Source organism: Salmo salar, unplaced genomic scaffold (genome assembly GCF_965601325.2).
Source record: "Salmo salar unplaced genomic scaffold, fSalSal1 ptg000117l, whole genome shotgun sequence".
NCBI lineage: Eukaryota > Metazoa > Chordata > Actinopteri > Salmoniformes > Salmonidae > Salmo > Salmo salar.
In genome coordinates this window covers 455101-473744 of record NW_027675317.1, presented here as the reverse complement: position 1 = coordinate 473744, position 18644 = coordinate 455101, and the positions used below count along the sequence as shown (strand labels likewise).

Below are 18644 nucleotides of genomic sequence, written 5' to 3'. Positions count from 1 at the left end.
TCATACATCTCTCATAGGGCATGACTGTACCAGTGTAAGAACACAATTCAACAACATATTAGTCCACATGCCAACACCCCCACTTGCTCTTATACTGTACAAGTCGTATTCAACCTAACTTTATCAACACATTTAGCTTACAGTTATTCATCTCACAAATGTCAGTTTATATTCCAAACATGTAACCCAAGAATTTTTCATTTTTGAACTTCGTTACAGGTTTAGTCAAAACATCTGCAGCCATGTCTGCCGTTGGACAATATTCAATACTTATTTTACCATCACTGAGTGCAGATCGAATGAAATGATATCTGATGTCGACATGTTTACATCTCTGACGACATACTGGGTTCTTTGACAGAGCAATTGCACCTTGGTTATCTTCAAAGATTGTTACTGGTGTATATTGGCACTCACTATCCATCTCGCCCAATAACTGTACAAGGTACAAACTTTCTTGTGTAGTAGCAGCCAGTGCCATGTACTCTGCTTCACATGTAGATAAAGCTACTGTTGGCTGCTTCTTAGACCTCCATGAAATGACAGGTCCACATTTAGTTAAACTAAAACAATACCCTGTTATGCTTCGTCTGTCACTTTGATCTGCTGCCCAATCAGCATCACTATATGCTACGAGGTTGAGTTTTTCCACCCCCTTTTTGTAACACAACTCCTGATTCATTGTTCCCTTCAAGTACCTCAACACATGTTTAGCTGTTATCCAGTGTTGCTCTTTTGGTTCTGATAGGTATTGTGACAGCTTGCTGACAATCCAACTGATATCCGGTCTTGTACATGTCATCACATATATCAAGCTGCCTATCACTTCACGATACCTTTTTGAATCAATAAGTTCACCATCACCATCAAAGTTTAGTTTTTGTTCACATGGTGTTGACCTTGTCTTACAGTCTGACATACCAAACCTTTCCAGTATCTTGGTTATGTACCTTGTTTGGTTCATCGTTATTTTCCCTTCACTTTGTGTAAAATCAATGCCTAGGAAATGTCCAAGCCTCCCAAGATCTTTCATCTTACATTTTTCACTTAACATTTCTTTTACACTTGTGAGTGAGTCACTATCACTAGCAGCGATAATTAGATCATCGACCCAAATTATCAAAATGATCCTTTCTGTTGCAGTTTGTTTGTTATAAACACAGTGATCAGCTGGGTTCTGTGTAAAACCATTTTCACTAAGGTGATCATGCAACATTTTGTTCCAGTTCCTTCCTGACTGTTTCAGGCCGTACAGTGACTTGTTCAGTTTGCAGACTAGTTGCTCACCTGTATCTGACCTGACTTCAAAACCCTCTGGTTGCTCCATGTACACTTCACAGTCAATAGGAGCATGTAGATATGCTGTTTTGACATCCATCTGATGTAACTCTAAGTCATACTGAGCTGCTAGCTGCATCAAACAGCGTACTGATGTCATATTTGCAGTTGGAGAAAAAGTCTCCTTATAGTCTATTCCTGCCACTTGACTATACCCCTTTGCAACATATCTTGCCTTGTATGTCTCAGTCTCATCTGAATTGTTTTTTGACCGCATAGACCCACCTGCCCCCCACTGCATTTTTACCCTCTGGCAGTGTGGTTAATGTGAATGTATCATTTTCCCTAAGGGAATCCATCTCCTCCTTCATAGCAGTAGCCCAAATCTCTGATTTTGGTGAAATCATTGCTTCTTTGAAGGTTTGTGGTGCATTGCACATTACTCTGTAGCAGTAGTCAACACTAGGTGGTATCTGGTCATCACATTTCACTTTACACTCATAGTCTTTTAAGTACTGGGGTTTCTTCCTCGCTCTGTCTGGATATCGTGGACTCTGACCATCTGAAGTCTCAATTTGCACATCTTGTGTCTCTTCTGAGTTTTGATCTGCCATCTTGGCTTTCGGCATGGGGTTTTCAAATCTCTCCCCATGAAGATCATCACTGTTTTCCAAATCTGTCTGAGTTTGGTGTTCGACTACACCTTTTGTAACACACTTGACTAATCTGTTTTTAAGAACTTTCCCAGTGTCTGGGTAGTAGACTAGGTATGCTGGACTATTTTTATCATACCCGACAAAAATACCCTTTTCACATCTTGAGTCTAACTTTTTCTTGTTCTGTCTATATGCATAGCAAACAGATCCAAATTCTTTCATCTTTGAAAGATCAGGCTTTCTCCCAGTAAACATGTAGTGTGGAGTCTGTCCTACACGCTTATTGTAACACCTATTGCGAATTACTGCAGCAGTCATTACAGCATATGTCCACAAGTTCTTTGGTAGGTTGCTTTCAAGTAGCATGCATCTTGCCATTTCGAACAGTGTTCTCCAATTTCTCTCAGCGGTCCCATTTTGATGGGGTGAGTAAGGGGCTGAAGTTTCATGTCTTATGGCGTTCTTACTGAGCAGTGACTGGAACTCTTTGGCTGTGAACTCTGTGCCATTATCTGACCTGACACACTTTATTTTCCCATAAGGGGCCACATCAGCAATAAACTTCTCAGTAGCTTTTACAGTATCACTCTTTGCTTTTAGGAAATACACAAAAACTGCCCCTGAATAATCATCCGTAAATGCTAGAGTATATCTGAACCCATCTTTCGCCTCTGGCTCAATAGGGCCAGCCAAATCAGTGTGCACAAACTCAAGAGCCGCTTTTGGTTTCTGCTCTGAACAAATTTTCCCTGAGTGCAGATTTCACAGTTGAGGGTAGATTTGTCAATCTTACCTGTGATTTTCATTCCCTCTGTCACATGTTCTAACTTTGACACATCCTCAAAATTACAGTGGCCAAGAATTTTGTGCCATGTGTGAATATCATAGCACCCATGACATCCATCATCATTTTCATCACTTACAGTGTTAAGATAGTAAAGTCTATCGTACTCCTCGATGTCAAAAGTGGTACCGTTCTTGTGGGTGAGCTTGTTACACCCCTGTCGAAAGTTGACTGAAGCTCCGTTGGCTGTCGCTGCTTTAACAGAGAAAATGTCCTGTGGAAACGACGGCACGTACAGCGCCTTCGTCAGCGTTGTTTTTACCCGACGACCCATGTTGCCGCTGCACCTCTCCTCTCCGCGACACCATTCGTTCTTGTTCCGTCAGCCAGCTCCACGGAATGTTTTTCCGGTTTGAAAGTCTCGTCAAACTCCTTAAACTTCCCGATGTCCGTGACTATATGTGACGTTGCTCCCGTATCAACCATCAGCCCTTTCTGTTTCAGTCCACTAACCTGACAGTCACTTATTCTGAATGCAAATGTGTGGCTTTCAGCATCTGTTGCTTGTTTCACATTGTCTCTTATTTTTCGTCTGCAATTTGCGTCAGTATGAGTGGAGTTCTTGCAAAAACTACACCACTGTCTCCGTTCTTTGCGCTCTCCATTAACGATACATTGCCGGGCCTTGTGCCCTTTCTGGCCACAGTTGAAGCAGGTTATCTCGGTCTCTTTATCTCTCCCTCTTGGCCAGCTAACTTTAATGTTACTTGCCTTCATCACGTTGTCGTCAGTGGAAATGGCGCTAAACTTCTCGGTGCTTTCATAGCTCCTCAACTTGGTTTTGAACTTGCCAAAAGTTGTCGGCTCGTCACTCTGCGTTATGTGGATGGCAAACGGCTTAAATGATTCGGGCAAACCTTTCAGAATCATTGCAATCAACAGCCCGTCACTTAAAGTCTCTTCAGCATTTCTCAGTGCTGTAATAGCCGTCTCAGCACGAATGATATAGTCCGTAACACTTTCGTCAGCGGCTTTCTGAAGAGAAGTTAGTTCAGTGTAGAGGCTAATCACACGTGGCTTCCCTTTACCTGCATAATGTTCCCTCAATATCTTCAACGCTTTTCTCCCATCATCTGCTGCTTCTCTCATTATCAGGGAAAGGCTTTTATCATCCAAAACCTGTATCAATTCGGCGTAGGCTTCTTCATTTTTCTCTCCGTCTTCTTCATCTTCATCCACGCTCAATATGGCGGCCTTTAGCCCAAGCAAACCCAAGTGCCCCAAAAACTTTGTCTCCCATAACTCGTAGTTTTTTTCATCTCCGTCGAAATATAATCTATAACATCGGCTTCCATGTTCCCTCCTGGGCCCATAACCTGTTGGTGCTGACATCTTCAGGACAGGAATACCGGTTTACTTAACGGAGGAATAAACACACATGTTCATCATTGGTGTTTTAACCAGAACGGGGAAAATGCACTTTATTTATTTTCGCACATGCGCAGTCATACATCTCTCATAGGGCATGACTGTACCAGTGTAAGAACACAACTCAACAACATATTAGTCCACATGCCAACACAATATATTTGGAAAAAATCCCATTATTTTCCAGTGTTTCTTTGATGTATTGCGCGATCGTATCAGCTGTCTCATTTGGAGTGTTTTTAACTTCGACTAATTTACTTTGCACGCCACCATTCTTCCAATCAAAATACTGAATAAGCAGAGGGAATATTTTCACAGCACCGTGATTGCTCCCATCAGTAGAAACACCACAGTAAGGTATGTCTTCTAGTGCTTTCTGAGCTATGTCGACAGAATGTGGTGCTATCACAGCGTTAACAATTGCTTCGGTCTTAGTACGAGCGCTTGAAAAAGGTCAAAGCAACGCAAAACCCCCAAAACGCACACAATGAATGGAGACTGTAGGAAGCAAAACCCGAATCCCGGACATTCTGGGCGATTTAGAAATCCCGGCCGGACACATTTTTTAGGTCCAAAAAGAGGACATGTCCGGGAAAAAGAGGACGTATGGTCACCCTACATAATTAGATGCTATTTTTAAACTACAATGACCATAATGCACTGCGTGCCTACTTGTCTTGTCTGTGTTTATTTTACACCTGCTATGTAAAAGAGACAGAATAATGCACGATGGTCAATGCTTTCTGGGATCCTTGGGACATCTCTACCCTGAACCCTAACCTTAACCCCTACCTTAACCATTTTAAATGTCAACTTCAACTGGCTAGGGACGTCCCAAGGATGTATCTCTACCTGAAAATACATGATCTAAGTGATTGATAGTTGGTATTCAGCAGTCATAAAGCCTTATTTACTTTAATGAACTACTAAAATAGTGATTTAGTCAGACAGCATAGACAGCAGCTCTACACATTATTGACTGACTGATCCATTCATCCTTCCATCCCTCCTCAGCCTTCCTCTCCTCTGAAGACCCAGTGAGGGTGGAGCTCAGTCAGAGAGCTGTTGAGGGACTGGTTAGGAAGAACACTTCTACAGCCAGAGAGGTGAGAGGTCACACATGGTTTAGATGGTAAATATTTATGTCCCCTTAGCGGTTCATCACGTCAGCAAAAGGGAATATGTTCCATCATCTATGTTTATTAACATTAGTGCAAATTGTCCACTGATATTGGTGTAATTTCTCACCCCTTTTGGCTGTATGAAAGTTAATTTCCCCTCAGACACACATTTGTTCTTTGTTATTATGAAGGTCATTTGTGTCAAATTTACTTTTCCCCTCATTCACCCCATCTTTTTACATTGCTTATGCATATTCAGTGGCCTGACTATGTCCAGACTTTGTCAAAGGCCCATCCTGGTAGATCTGAACCTAATGCAGCTTGGAGTGATCAGATGACAGAAGTCACATTTAGGTGCCAGGTGTAACTGAGGCCATAGATGCTCCATATCCATTACATTGAGTGTTTTATATAATATGACTAAATGTGTTTCTGTGTTGCAGGGACAGTCAATAAATGGAACAGCAAGGCCACAGAACATGACATAAGCAGAGCTGTGGGAGACCACCTCAAGCCCCTCGTAGAGCCGGGGGTGGTGTTTACCACTCCACCACGCCTTCAGCAGGCTGGAAAAGTGGGATTGATACAGTTTTTCATACTAAGGTGGACCAAGAGTTTGTTGATTGGTCAGTCATTGGGTTAATTTGTTTTACAATGTGTTCAAATCAAATCAAGCTTTATTTATACAGCACGTCAGACATGGATGCAACACAATGGCTTCACAGGAAAAAACTATGAAAATAATCAGAAATATTTAGTACACAAATATGAGGATAAAAAACAATAACAACTGAAAGACTAATGAGCATTGTAAGGAAATGCCATTGATTAAAATATCAACAATATGATGCAATATCCAACCCAAAATATAACTTGTTTTTTAGGAGGGGCTCTGAAAGACACTATGGGGGTGTCCACTGGAAGTTGACTAGTAACAACAACTGGGACCTAAAAGACACCCACCATGAGACCCACTAAATCTGCCCAAGAAGAGGAAAACAAAAGAAAAACCCACACCAAACTTAAAGACAGGAAGCAAACCAAAAAGGTGGAGCAACTAAAGGTGTTGACTCTCCACATGTATCAAGACAACTGGAGCACTGGGCCAGACACTCTTAAATAGAACCTGGACCAGCTCAGGTGAAACACCTTCCCACTAACGAGATGGACAAGCCAGCACAGGTGTAACACATACTGACTAACGAGGTGACACCAATCAGTGCGTCCTACGTGCTAACGAGCTAGACGGGCTAACCAGCTAGACGGGCTAACGGGCTAGACGGGCTAACGAGCTAGACGGGCTAACGAGCTAGACGGGCTAACGAGCTAGACGGGCTAACGAGCTAGACGTGCTGACGGAGCTAGACGTGCTAACGGGCTAACGAGCTAGACGGGCTAACGAGCTAGACGAGCTAACGAGCTAGACGGGCTAACGAGCTTGACGTGCTAACGAGCTTGACGTGCTAACGAGCTAGACGTGCTAACGAGCTTGACGTGCTAACGAGCTAGACGTGCTAACGTCCAACCTCAAAACATAAATGGAAAAACCTCAAAACCAAAGCCTGTAACAACTTCCCCTTTAAGACAACAAATATATCCTATAGTTTGCTCACCACCAACAGAAAACAACTTCCATTTCACATTATAATCAACTACAATGCTTCACCTTCACCAATATAAACATGATGTCTACTGGCTGTCAACAATTAAAAACAAGAAAAAAACACGTATTTCTAAATAATAATATACAATAGTATTATTTGTTTCTCCTTTTTCTTTCTATAGAATCCTAAAACTCACTAGCTTCTAGAACACTCGTCTTCCTAAATCCCACTAGCTTCTAGAATACTCGTCTTCCTAAAACTCACTAGCTTCTAGAACTCTCGTCTTCCTAAAACTCACTAGCTTCTAGAACTCTCGTCTTCCTAAAACTCACTAGCTTCTAGAACTCTCGTCTTCCTAAAACTCACTAGCTTCTAGAACTCTCGTCTTCCTAAAACTCACTGGCTTCTAGAACTCACTTCTTCCTAAAACTCACTAGCTTCTAGAACACTCGTCCCCTTGGAATGAGCCCAAACAAAACTCATCTCCAATACAGAAAAACGTGCAGTCAAAATACATTGTGATCCATGGCAACGCACTGTCTAAACACAAAACTTTTTAACTGCCCACCCTTGAGACAATCAGCAACCAAGTTGTCCTCACCACTGACATGTCTGATTTCAAGAGGAAACTCCTGCAATATCCATAGTAACTTTCCACCTCACTGCAGAGCTTCTCTCTCTTTTCAGGGTTCACTAGATAGGCATGTTGTTGGATCGGGGCCCAGTCCCCAATGTCATGCTCTAGTACATTTGGGTTGGCACATCTGAGAATGAACCCTGATATTTTAAAAGCAGGGCAACAATGTGAATATAATTGTACCAAAAATTGTCAGTTGGTTGCATGAATAAATATCATCAATAAATCGATTACTAAATCTGATCATGAAATGTAAATATGAAATATTTGGTTGCATAGTCATATTTTCAACGTCTTTTCAATGACATGTTGCTAGATGGGATATCCCCAATGTCAAAACACAGTTTTATCGTGTCCAAATCAATAACCAATATGCAGAAACAGTTTGTGATAAATTGAAAACCTAAACATAAAATGTGCTATATACACAAACATCAGCCATAATAATCATATTACTTGTATTTTTTTTTAAACAAGCACCTTGTTTTGACAAGTAGCAATAAATCACTGATAATCAATTAGTGGGGAAATCAGGTTGTACGTGATGTTGAAACTAACAACTAAACAAAACACATGGAAATGGGAGATATATTTTACCTCACAGATTAGAGGACAACCTGCAGAAGACAGTCAGCTACATTTTGGAGTGATACATTTAAATGTAGGGGTCACTAAACAAAGGAACACAACACTTATTTGTCATAACTCATCGATATCATGTTAAAATCATTTGTGCGAGAGGAGGGAGATGAGGTTGCACGTCCTGTTAAAACTAACAGCTCAAAAACCACATGGAATCTGGGAATAATGTGTACATCCCTGGTTAGAGGACAATTTGTAGAAAGCAGCTAGCTACATTTTGAAGTGGTGCATTTTGATTCCAGTGGGTCACCAACATGGTAAATGTAAAACTATTTTTGTGTTTGTCACTTTTTGTTAAATCTCATAAATAGTACTCTTCCATTTCAGAGCCTGGATTTTCCCCCTGAGGCTAATATCCATATCATGTTGAAATCAATAGAACAGGGGACAAACGTTTAGGGTTCTACATTGTGACATCATTAAAATACTCCTTCTACAATGTTAAAACATTCTACATTGTGAGATTAATTCATTGATATCATGAAACAACTCCATCTATGTATTTTCTGATATTTGATCAGAAGTCTTTTATCAGATTATCTCTGGTCACAGCTATAAGATTTCTCTCCTGTGTGTATTCTCTTGTGTACTGTCAGACGGCTAGATTGACTAAAACTCTTCCCACATTGACCACAGATATAAGGTTTCTCTCCTGTGTGCGTTCTCTGGTGCATTGTCAGATAGCTAGATTGATTAAAACTCTTCCCACATTGACCACAGATATAAGGTTTCTCTCCTGTGTGCGTTCTCTGGTGTGAAGTCAGAGAGCCAGATGTGGTAAAACTCTTCCCACATTGATTACAGCTATACGGTTTCTCTCCTGTGTGCGTTCTCTGGTGTGAAGTCAGATCGCAAGATGTAGTAAAACTCTTCCCACATTGATCACAGCTATAAGGTTTCTCTCCTGTGTGTCTTCTCTGGTGCACTGTCAGATGTCCAGATTGACCAAAACTCTTCCCACATTGATCACAGCTATAAGGGTTCTCTCCTGTGTGTATTCTCTGGTGTTGAGTCAGAGTGATAGATGCAGCAAACCTCTTCCCACATTGACCACAGCTATAAGGTTTCTCTCCTGTGTGTGTTCTCTGGTGTAGAGTCAGAGTGCTAGATGTAGTAAAACTCTTCCCACATTGATCACAGCTATAAGGTTTCTCTCCTGTGTCTATTCTCTGGTGCACTGTCAGCTGTCCAGATTGACCAAAACTCTTCCCACATTGACCACAGCTATAAGTTTTCTCTCCTGTGTGTGTTCTCTGGTGTAGAGTCAGAGTGCTAGATGTAGTAAAACTCTTCCCACATTGACCACAGCTATAAGATTTCTCTCCTGTGTGTGTTCTCTGGTGTTGAGTCAGAGTGCTAGATGCAGCAAACCTCTTCCCACATTGACCACAGCTATAAGGTTTCTCTCCTGTGTGTGTTCTCTGGTGTGATACCAGATGGCGAGATTGACCAAAACTCTTCCCACATTGACCACAGCTATAAGGTTTCTCTCCTGTGTGTATTCTCTTGTGTACTGTCAGACTGCTAGATGAGCTATAACCCTTCCCACATTGAGTACAGGTAAAAGGTTTCTCTCCTGTATGGATTCTCTGATGAATTTTAATGCCTGCTGAGGAGGTGAATCTCTTCCCACACTCAGAGTAGCAGTTAGATTTCTTCCCTGTGGATCTCTGCAGGTGTTTCTTGAGGTGTTGTGATCTGGAGAGACTCTTCTCTGCCTCTTCAGCATCATGAGGTTGTTGAGGCTCCCCAGAGGATCCACGATAGTCACATCTCTCCCCTGTGTGAACAACAAAGACAGACAGATGATTAAAGGCCCACAACAGCGGTAATCCACTGTAAAAGGTGATGCCAACAGCGGAGCCATGATGTTGGACAACAATTGACGTCTGTAATGAATGTTAAAATTATTTGATATTTGCCTTAAAATGAGCAAGAAAAGTTATATTTTGTCTTGTTTTCACATTAGTAGTAACATCGATGATTGTAGGCTAGAAATAAGTTATTCATGTTGTTGAACCTCTAAGCAGTGTGCCAGACGACTTTTGGTCTCCAATATAGGCCCCTTTCTGTGTTTAATAAAATTGCGACACGAGGGCAATTTGATTGCAGAAACACCTCCCTGCTAATGAGGAAATCACTAGTTATGGATGTAGTATATCTGGTAATGAGGAAACCACTAGTTACGGATGTAGTATATCTGGTAATGAGGAAACCACTAGTTATGGATGTAGTATATCTGGTAATGAGGAAACCGCTAGTTATGGATGTAGTATATCTGGTAATGAGGAAACCACTAGTTATGGATGTAGTATATCTGCTAATGAGGAAACCACTAGTTATGGATGTACTATATCTGTCAGGAGCAAAAATGGTGAGCAAAGATTTTAGTTTTTCACAATGTATTCTGAATGTGAATGGGGGAAACTCAGGGGAGTAACCTCCATTTCCAGGTTGATGATGAGTTCATTTCACACTACCTTGAATTATAATTGTAAGGCTCGTTTTAATGTTCTATTTAATATAATGTTTGTGTCGTCATCACAAATCAACCACTTTGTACTTAAAAAACACTTCAACCAGTAAAATGCTCTTTGGCTTTTCCATCAGCCTGACAATGAGGGTTTGTACACTGTTTGCCAAATTGGCCCATAACTTCACCTAACAACAATCATACCTATGTAATGAACGAAGCACTTTGGTTGTTGTTGCATGACATACATAGTGTCCTCTAGGACCCATAACAATAACATAGACCTACTGTAGGACCCATAACAATAACATAGACCTACTGTAGGACCCATAACTTCACCTAACAATAACATAGACCTACTGTAGGACCCATAACTTCCCCTAACAATAACATAGACCTACTGTAGGACCCATAACTTCACCTAACAATAACAGAACTACTGTTGGACCCATAACTTCACCTAACAATAACATAGACCTACTGTAGGACCCATAACTTCACCTAACAATAACATAGACCTACTGTAGGACCCATAACTTCACCTAACAACATAGACCTACTGTAGGACCCATAACTTCACCTAACAACATAGACCTACTGTAGGACCCATAACTTCCCCTAACAATAACAGAACTACTGTTGGACCCATAACTTCACCTAACAATAACATAGACCTACTGTAGGACCCATAACTTCACCTAACAATAACATAGACCTACTGTAGGACCCATAACTTCACCTAACAATAACGTAGACCTACTGTAGGACCCATAACTTCACCTAACAACAACATAGACCTAGGACTATAAATCATTTAATATTTCAGGTGAAACATGTAAACTAAAATGTCTTTGTCATGACATTTCATAACCTGATCACCAGATAATTTTGTGAATAATCCCACTAGGCTACTCTGTAATGTGTTGTCATTCTAAATGTCCTGAATAAAGGAAAATAGCTCTGTGTGTTGTACAATAGCCTATCCATCAAGGAACAGTTCTCTACACATTATGAGCTAAGTATCTCTGTGTCCAAACAGACTAATGAGACCCTACAGTACATCAACCAGACAATAACACATTATAAACATCAATTTGTTAGGGATGTTGGATCCAACATGGAGCACGGCATAACTGTCTTTACCAGAGTAATGAATGAAGAAGCACTTTGGTTGTTGTTGCATGTTGTGGCTTCTGTCATGTGACTGTCATTCAGAAAATGATTTCCTGGATCAGCTGATGATAGTTGAACATGTGACTGTAACTAAACAGCTACAGTATTAAGAATTATGTGTAATTATTGAAGAACCGCATTAATGACAGTATCCATTTGGGTGTTGTCAATAAAGTTAAGGTGACTCTCGGTTTTTACCATTGGATTTAGCAAACTCTGAAATTATTTAGTATTTCTGTGCCCATGAAAACTGTTTCCCCAGCGTAACACAAGGAGACACTAAATGTTACGTAGTTAGAGAGCATTTCAGAGATCTGAATACAAAAAACTGTCCTAACAGGACAATAACCTAAACCACAAGGCCAAATCTACACTGGAGGAGCTTACCAAGATGACATTGAATGTTCCTGAGTGGCCTAGTTACAGTTTGGACTTAAATCATCTTGAAAGTCAATGGCAAGACTTGAAAATGGCTTTCTAGCAATGATCAACAACCAACTTGACAGAACAGGAAGGATTTTAAAAAGAATAATGAATATTCACATGAAGATCAGTCTCCTATTGGATGACATCACGACTTCCCATCAAGCCAACTCCTTGAAGGCCTTACTATGACATCACTCACTCCTTCTAGTTTGCAGTTGTTAAAAAAACACTATTTTGCTCAAAACATGTATTTGTTTCCCATTAGTGTGTTTATACTTTACTGTATTTATATCACTTTTCAACAGGAAAAGTTTAAAAATCCCTGGAGGACGTCATGAACAATTCATACAGTACAAAAACATATTCAAGTGTAGAATGCCCTTTTAAAAATCACACATTAGTTCAACAACTGCAGAGTTTGTGTCCCTGTTTTATAAGATAGTACTCACTGTATTTACTGGTGTTAATCAGATCAATGTCCCTGTTTTATTAGATAGTACTCACTGTATTTACTGGTGTTAATCAGATCAATGTCCCTGTTTTATAAGATAGTACTCACTGTATTTACTGGTGTTAATCAGATCAATGTCCCTGTTTTATTAGATAGTACTCACTGTATTTACTGGTGTTAACCAGATCAATGTCCCTGTTTTATTAGATAGTACTCACTGTATTTACTGGTGTTAATCAGATCAATGTCCCTGTTTTATTAGATAGTACTCACTGTATTTACTGGTGTTAATCAGTCCTCCAGTCTTCTCTTCTTCGTCCTCCTCTAATGTGACTAATCTCCCCCCTTCATCCTTCGTCTTCATTTTCTTTCACTTCCTCCTCTTCTTTCACAGTAACATCCTCCTCCTCTTTCACTCTGAACGCGTCTTTCTCTTCTTTCACTGTAACGTCTTTCTCTTCTTCTTTCACGGTAACAGCCTCACCCTCTACTTGTTTTTGTATTGTAACATCTTTCTCTTCCTCCTCCTCTTTCACCAGAGCTTCTTTCTCCGTCCAGCAGACCTCTTCTTTAACAGGATTAGAGTAGTTTAGTGAACTCATGGTCGGAGATAATAGCTAGTTAGCATTAGCGACTAGACTAGTGCTAATTTAACCAGCCAGCTAGTTGACTTACAACGTAAATATTAAATTAAATGGGGTAGCTAGTTGTTTCCACATAAGTATGTTTAAATCATAGTAGCAAATAAACCACGAAATTGTGTAAAGAACTTGAATGTTCCGACTGTGTCGGCTAGCGAGCTACGGAGGTGGCTGCAGTTGTTGAAGAAGCGTTCCGTCCACTAGATTATACGTCACACTAGAAACATCGCCTGAAAGACACATATCGCCATCTGCTGTCTGGAGGGAGGAAACGCAGTTGAGGAGGGAAAACTATTTTTATTCTTCATTGAATTATAATATTATAAAGCAGTTTAGGGAAACGTTTTGTTCCTCTCCATTAAATATGAATATTATATCAACACGTACAAAGAGCATGGTGTAACAATACATCATGTAGATGTATATAATGAACAGACTAGGTCTATACTGATCCTACATGGTGTAACAATACATAATGTCGATGTATATAATGAACAGACTAGGTCTATACTGCTCCTACATGGTGTAACAATACATCATGTAGATGTATATAATGAACAGACTAGGTCTATACTGCTCCTACATGGTGTAACAATACATCATGTAGATGTATATAATGAACAGACTAGGTCTATACTGATCCTACATGGTGTAACAATACATCATGTAGATGTATATAATGAACAGACTAGGTCTATACTGCTCCTACATGGTGTAACAATACATCATGTAGATGTATATAATGAACAGACTAGGTCTATACTGATCCTACATGGTGTAACAATACATCATGTGGGGCTTTAAGGCGATGCTAGTGTGACGTGTATATATAGTGGACGGAACACTTCTTTCAACAGCAGCAACAGGGAATTTGTAGATCAGTCAGTCGGCAGTCGCCTGCAGTGTCGAACAAGCCCAATACCAAACCAATCAGGTGGTTGTTTGATGAAATGAAGCTTCAGACGCCATTGATGACATGCTGCTGATAAAGTGATACAGGCATCAGTACACTGCTTTGAAGTTTACTGCTTAGCGATTTGGACGCAGGCCTCGTAGCTCCGGTGTTGGTGCTGACATCTTCAGGACAGGAATACCGGTTTACTTAACGGAGGAATAAACACACATGTTCATCATTGGTGTTTTAACCAGAACGGGGAAAATGCACTTTATTTATTTTCGCACATGCGCAGTCATACATCTCTCATAGGGCATGACTGTACCAGTGTAAGAACACAACTCAACAACATATTAGTCCACATGCCAACACCCCCACTTGCTCTTATACTGTACAAGTTGTATTCAACCTAACTTTATCAACACATTTAGCTTACAGTTATTCATCTCACAAATGTCAGTTTATATTCCAAACATGTAACCCAAGAATTTTTCATTTTTGAACTTCGTTACAGGTTTAGTCAAAACATCTGCAGCCATGTCTGCCGTTGGACAATATTCAATACTTATTTTACCATCACTGAGTGCAGATCGAATGAAATGATATCTGATGTCGATATGTTTACATCTCTGACGACATACTGGGTTCTTTGCCAGAGCAATTGTACCTTGTTTGGTTCATCGTTATTTTCCCTTCACTTTGTGTAAAATCAATGCCTAGGAAATGTCCAAGCCTCCCAAGATCTTTCATCTTACATTTTTCACTTAACATTTCTTTTACACTTGTGAGTGAGTCACTATCACTAGCAGCGATAATTAGATCATCGACCCAAATTATCAAAATGATCCTTTCTGTTGCAATTTGTTTGTTATAAACACAGTGATCAGCTGGGTTCTGTGTAAAACCATTTTCACTAAGGTGATCATGCAACATTTTGTTCCAGTTCCTTCCTGACTGTTTCAGGCCGTACAGTGACTTGTTCAGTTTGCAGACTAGTTGCTCACCTGTATCTGACCTGACTTCAAAACCCTCTGGTTGCTCCATGTACACTTCACAGTCAATAGGAGCATGTAGATATGCTGTTTTGACATCCATCTGATGTAACTCTAAGTCATACTGAGCTGCTAGCTGCATCAAACAGCGTACTGATGTCATATTTGCAGTTGGAGAAAAAGTCTCCTTATAGTCTATGCCTGCCACTTGACTATACCCCTTTGCAACATATCTTGCCTTGTATGTCTCAGTCTCATCTGAATTGTTTTTGACCGCATAGACCTACCTGCCCCCCACTGCATTTTTTTACCCTCTGGCAGTGTGGTTAATGTGAATGTTTCATTTTCCCTAAGGGAATCCATCTCCTCCTTCATAGCAGTAGCCCAAATCTCTGATTTTGGTGAAATCATTGCTTCTTTGAAGGTTTGTGGTGCATTGCACATTACTCTGTAGCAGTAGTCAACACTAGGTGGTATCTGGTCATCACATTTCACTCATAGTCTTTTAAGTACTGGGGTTTCTTCCTCGCTCTGTCTGGATATCGTGGACTCTGAACATCTGAAGTCTCAATTTGCACATCTTGTGTCTCTTCTGAGTTTTGATCTGCCATCTTGGCTTTCGGCATGGGGTTTTCAAATCTCTCCCCATGAAGATCATCACTGATTTCCAAATCTGTCTGAGTTTGGTGTTCGACTACACCTTTTGTAACACACTTGACTAATCTGTTTTTAAGAACTTTCCCAGTGTCTGGGTAGTAGACTAGGTATGCTGGAGTATTTTTATCATACCCGACAAAAATACCCTTTTCACATCTTGAGTCTAACTTTTTCTTGTTCTGTCTATATGCGTAGCAAACAGATCCAAATTCTTTCATCTTTGAAAGATCAGGCTTTCTCCCAGTAAACATGTAGTGTGGAGTCTGTCCTACACGCTTATTGTAACACCTATTGCGAATTACTGCAGCAGTCATTACAGCATATGTCCACAAGTTCTTTGGTAGGTTGCTTTCAAGTAGCATGCATCTTGCCATTTCGAACAGTGTTCTCCAATTTCTCTCAGCGGTCCCATTTTGATGGGGTGAGTAAGGGGCTGAAGTTTAATGTCTTATGGCGTTCTTACTGAGCAGTGACTGGAACTCTTTGGCGTGAATTCTGTGCCATTATCTGACCTGACACACTTTATTTTCCCATAAGGGGTCACTTCAGCAATAAACTTCTCAGTAGCTTTTACAGTATCACTCTTTGCTTTTAGGAAATACACAAAAACTCCCCCTGAATAATCATCCGTAAATGCTAGAGTATATCTGAACCCATCTTTCGCCTCTGGCTCAATAGGGCCAGCCAAATCAGTGTGCACAAACTCAAGAGCCGCTTTTGGTTTCTGCTCTGAACAAATTTTCCCTGAGTGCAGATTTCACAGTTGAGGGTAGATTTGTCAATCTTACCTGTGATTTTCATTCCCTCTGTCACATTTTCTAACTTTGACACATCCTCAAAATTACAGTGGCCAAGAATTTTGTGCCATGTGTGAATATCATAGCACCCATGACATCCATCATCATTTTCATCACTTACAGTGTTAAGATAGTAAAGTCTATCGTACTCCTCGATGTCAAAAGTGGTACCGTTCTTGTGGATGAGCTAGCTCCACGGAATGTTTTTCCGGTTTGAAAGTCTCGTCAAACTCCTTAAACTTCCCGATGTCCGTGACTATATGTGACATTGCTCCCGTATCAACCATCAGCCCTTTCTGTTTCAGTCCACTAACCTGACAGTCACTTATTCTGAATGCAAATGTGTGGCATTCAGCATCTGTTGCTTGTTTCACATTGTCTCTTCTTTTTCGTCTGCAATTTGCGTCAGTATGAGTGGAGTTCTTGCAAAAACTACACCACTGTCTCCGTTCTTTTCTCTCTCCAGTAACGGTACATTGCCGGGCCTTGTGCCCTTTCTGGCCACAGTTGAAGCAGGTTATCTCGGTCCCTTTATCTCTCCCTCTTGGCCAGCTAACTTTAATGTTACTTGCCTTCATCACGTTGTCGTCAGTGGAAATGGCGCTAAACTTCTCGGTGCTTTCATAGCTCCTCAACTTGGTTTTGAACTTGCCAAAAGTTGTCGGCTCGTCACTCTGCGTTATGTGGATGGCAAACGGCTTAAATGATTCGGGCAAACCTTTCAGAATCATTGCAATCAACAGCCCATCACTTAAAGTCTCTTCAGCATTTCTCAGTGCTGTAATAGCCGTCTCAGCACGAATGATATAGTCCGTAACACTTTCGTCAGCGGCTTTCTGAAGAGAAGTTAGTTCAGTGTAGAGGCTAATCACACGTGGCTTCCCTTTACCTGCATAATGTTCCCTCAATATCTTCAACGCTTTTCTCCCATCATCTGCTGCTTCTCTCATTATCAGGGAAAGGCTTTTATCATCCAAAACCTGTATCAATTCGGCGTAGGCTTCTTCATTTTTCTCTCCGTCTTCTTCATCTTCATCCACGCTCAATATGGCGGCCTTTAGCCCAAGCAAACGCAAGTGCCCCAAAAACTTTGTCTCCCATAACTCGTAGTTTTTTTCATCTCCGTCGAAATATAATCTATTCCATCGGCTTCCATGTTCCCTCCTGGGCCCATAACCTGTTGGTGCTGACATCTTCAGGACAGGAATACCGGTTTACTTAACGGAGGAATAAACACACATGTTCATCATTGGTGTTTCAACCAGAACGGGGAAAATGCACTTTATTTATTTTCGCACATGCGCAGTCATACATCTCTCATAGGGCATGACTGTACCAGTGTAAGAACACAACTCAACAACATATTAGTCCACATGCCAACATCATTGTAGTTTAAAAATAGCATCTAATTATGTAGGGTGACCATACGTCCCCTTTTTCCCGGACATGTCCTCTTTTTGGACCTAAAAAAATGCGTCCTGCCGGGATTTCTAAATCTTCTAAAATGTCCGGGATTCGGCTTTTGCTTCCTACAGTCGCCATTCGTTGTGTGCGTTTTGGGGGTTTTGCATTGCTTTGACCGCTTTCAAGCGCTCGTACTAAGACCGAAGCTATTGTTAACGCTGTGATAGCACCACATTCTGTCGACATAGCTCAGAAAGCACTAGAAGACATACCTTACTGTGGTGTTTCTACTGATGGGAGCAATCACGGTGCTGTGGAAATATTCCCTCTGCTTATTCAGTATTTTGATTGGAAGAATGGTGGCGTGCAAAGTAAATTAGTCGAAGTTAAAAACACTCCAAATGAGACAGCTGATACGATCGCGCAATACATCAAAGAAACACTGGAAAATAATGGGATTTTTTCCAAATATATTGCATTTACAGTAGGGTGACCATACGTCCTCTTTTTCCCGGACATGTCCTCTTTTTGGAAAACTAAAATTTGGTCACCCTAAATTATGCCAATCTGTATGTGGGGTTGTTA

General features: G+C 40.7%; 1 protein-coding gene across 1 annotated transcript; it reads right to left on the bottom strand.

The window, feature by feature from the left end:
- Nucleotides 1-8346: 8346 nt before the first annotated feature.
- On the bottom strand, nt 8347-17848 carry LOC123732646 (uncharacterized). Its single transcript, XM_082970875.1, has 2 exons — nt 17224-17848; nt 8347-9930 (listed from the first exon to the last, which is right to left on the bottom strand). The coding sequence occupies exons 1-2, from the start codon at nt 17846-17848 to the stop codon at nt 8687-8689; spliced, it is 1869 nt and encodes a 622-aa protein (XP_082827001.1). The 3' UTR covers nt 8347-8686.
- Nucleotides 17849-18644: the final 796 nt, after the last annotated feature.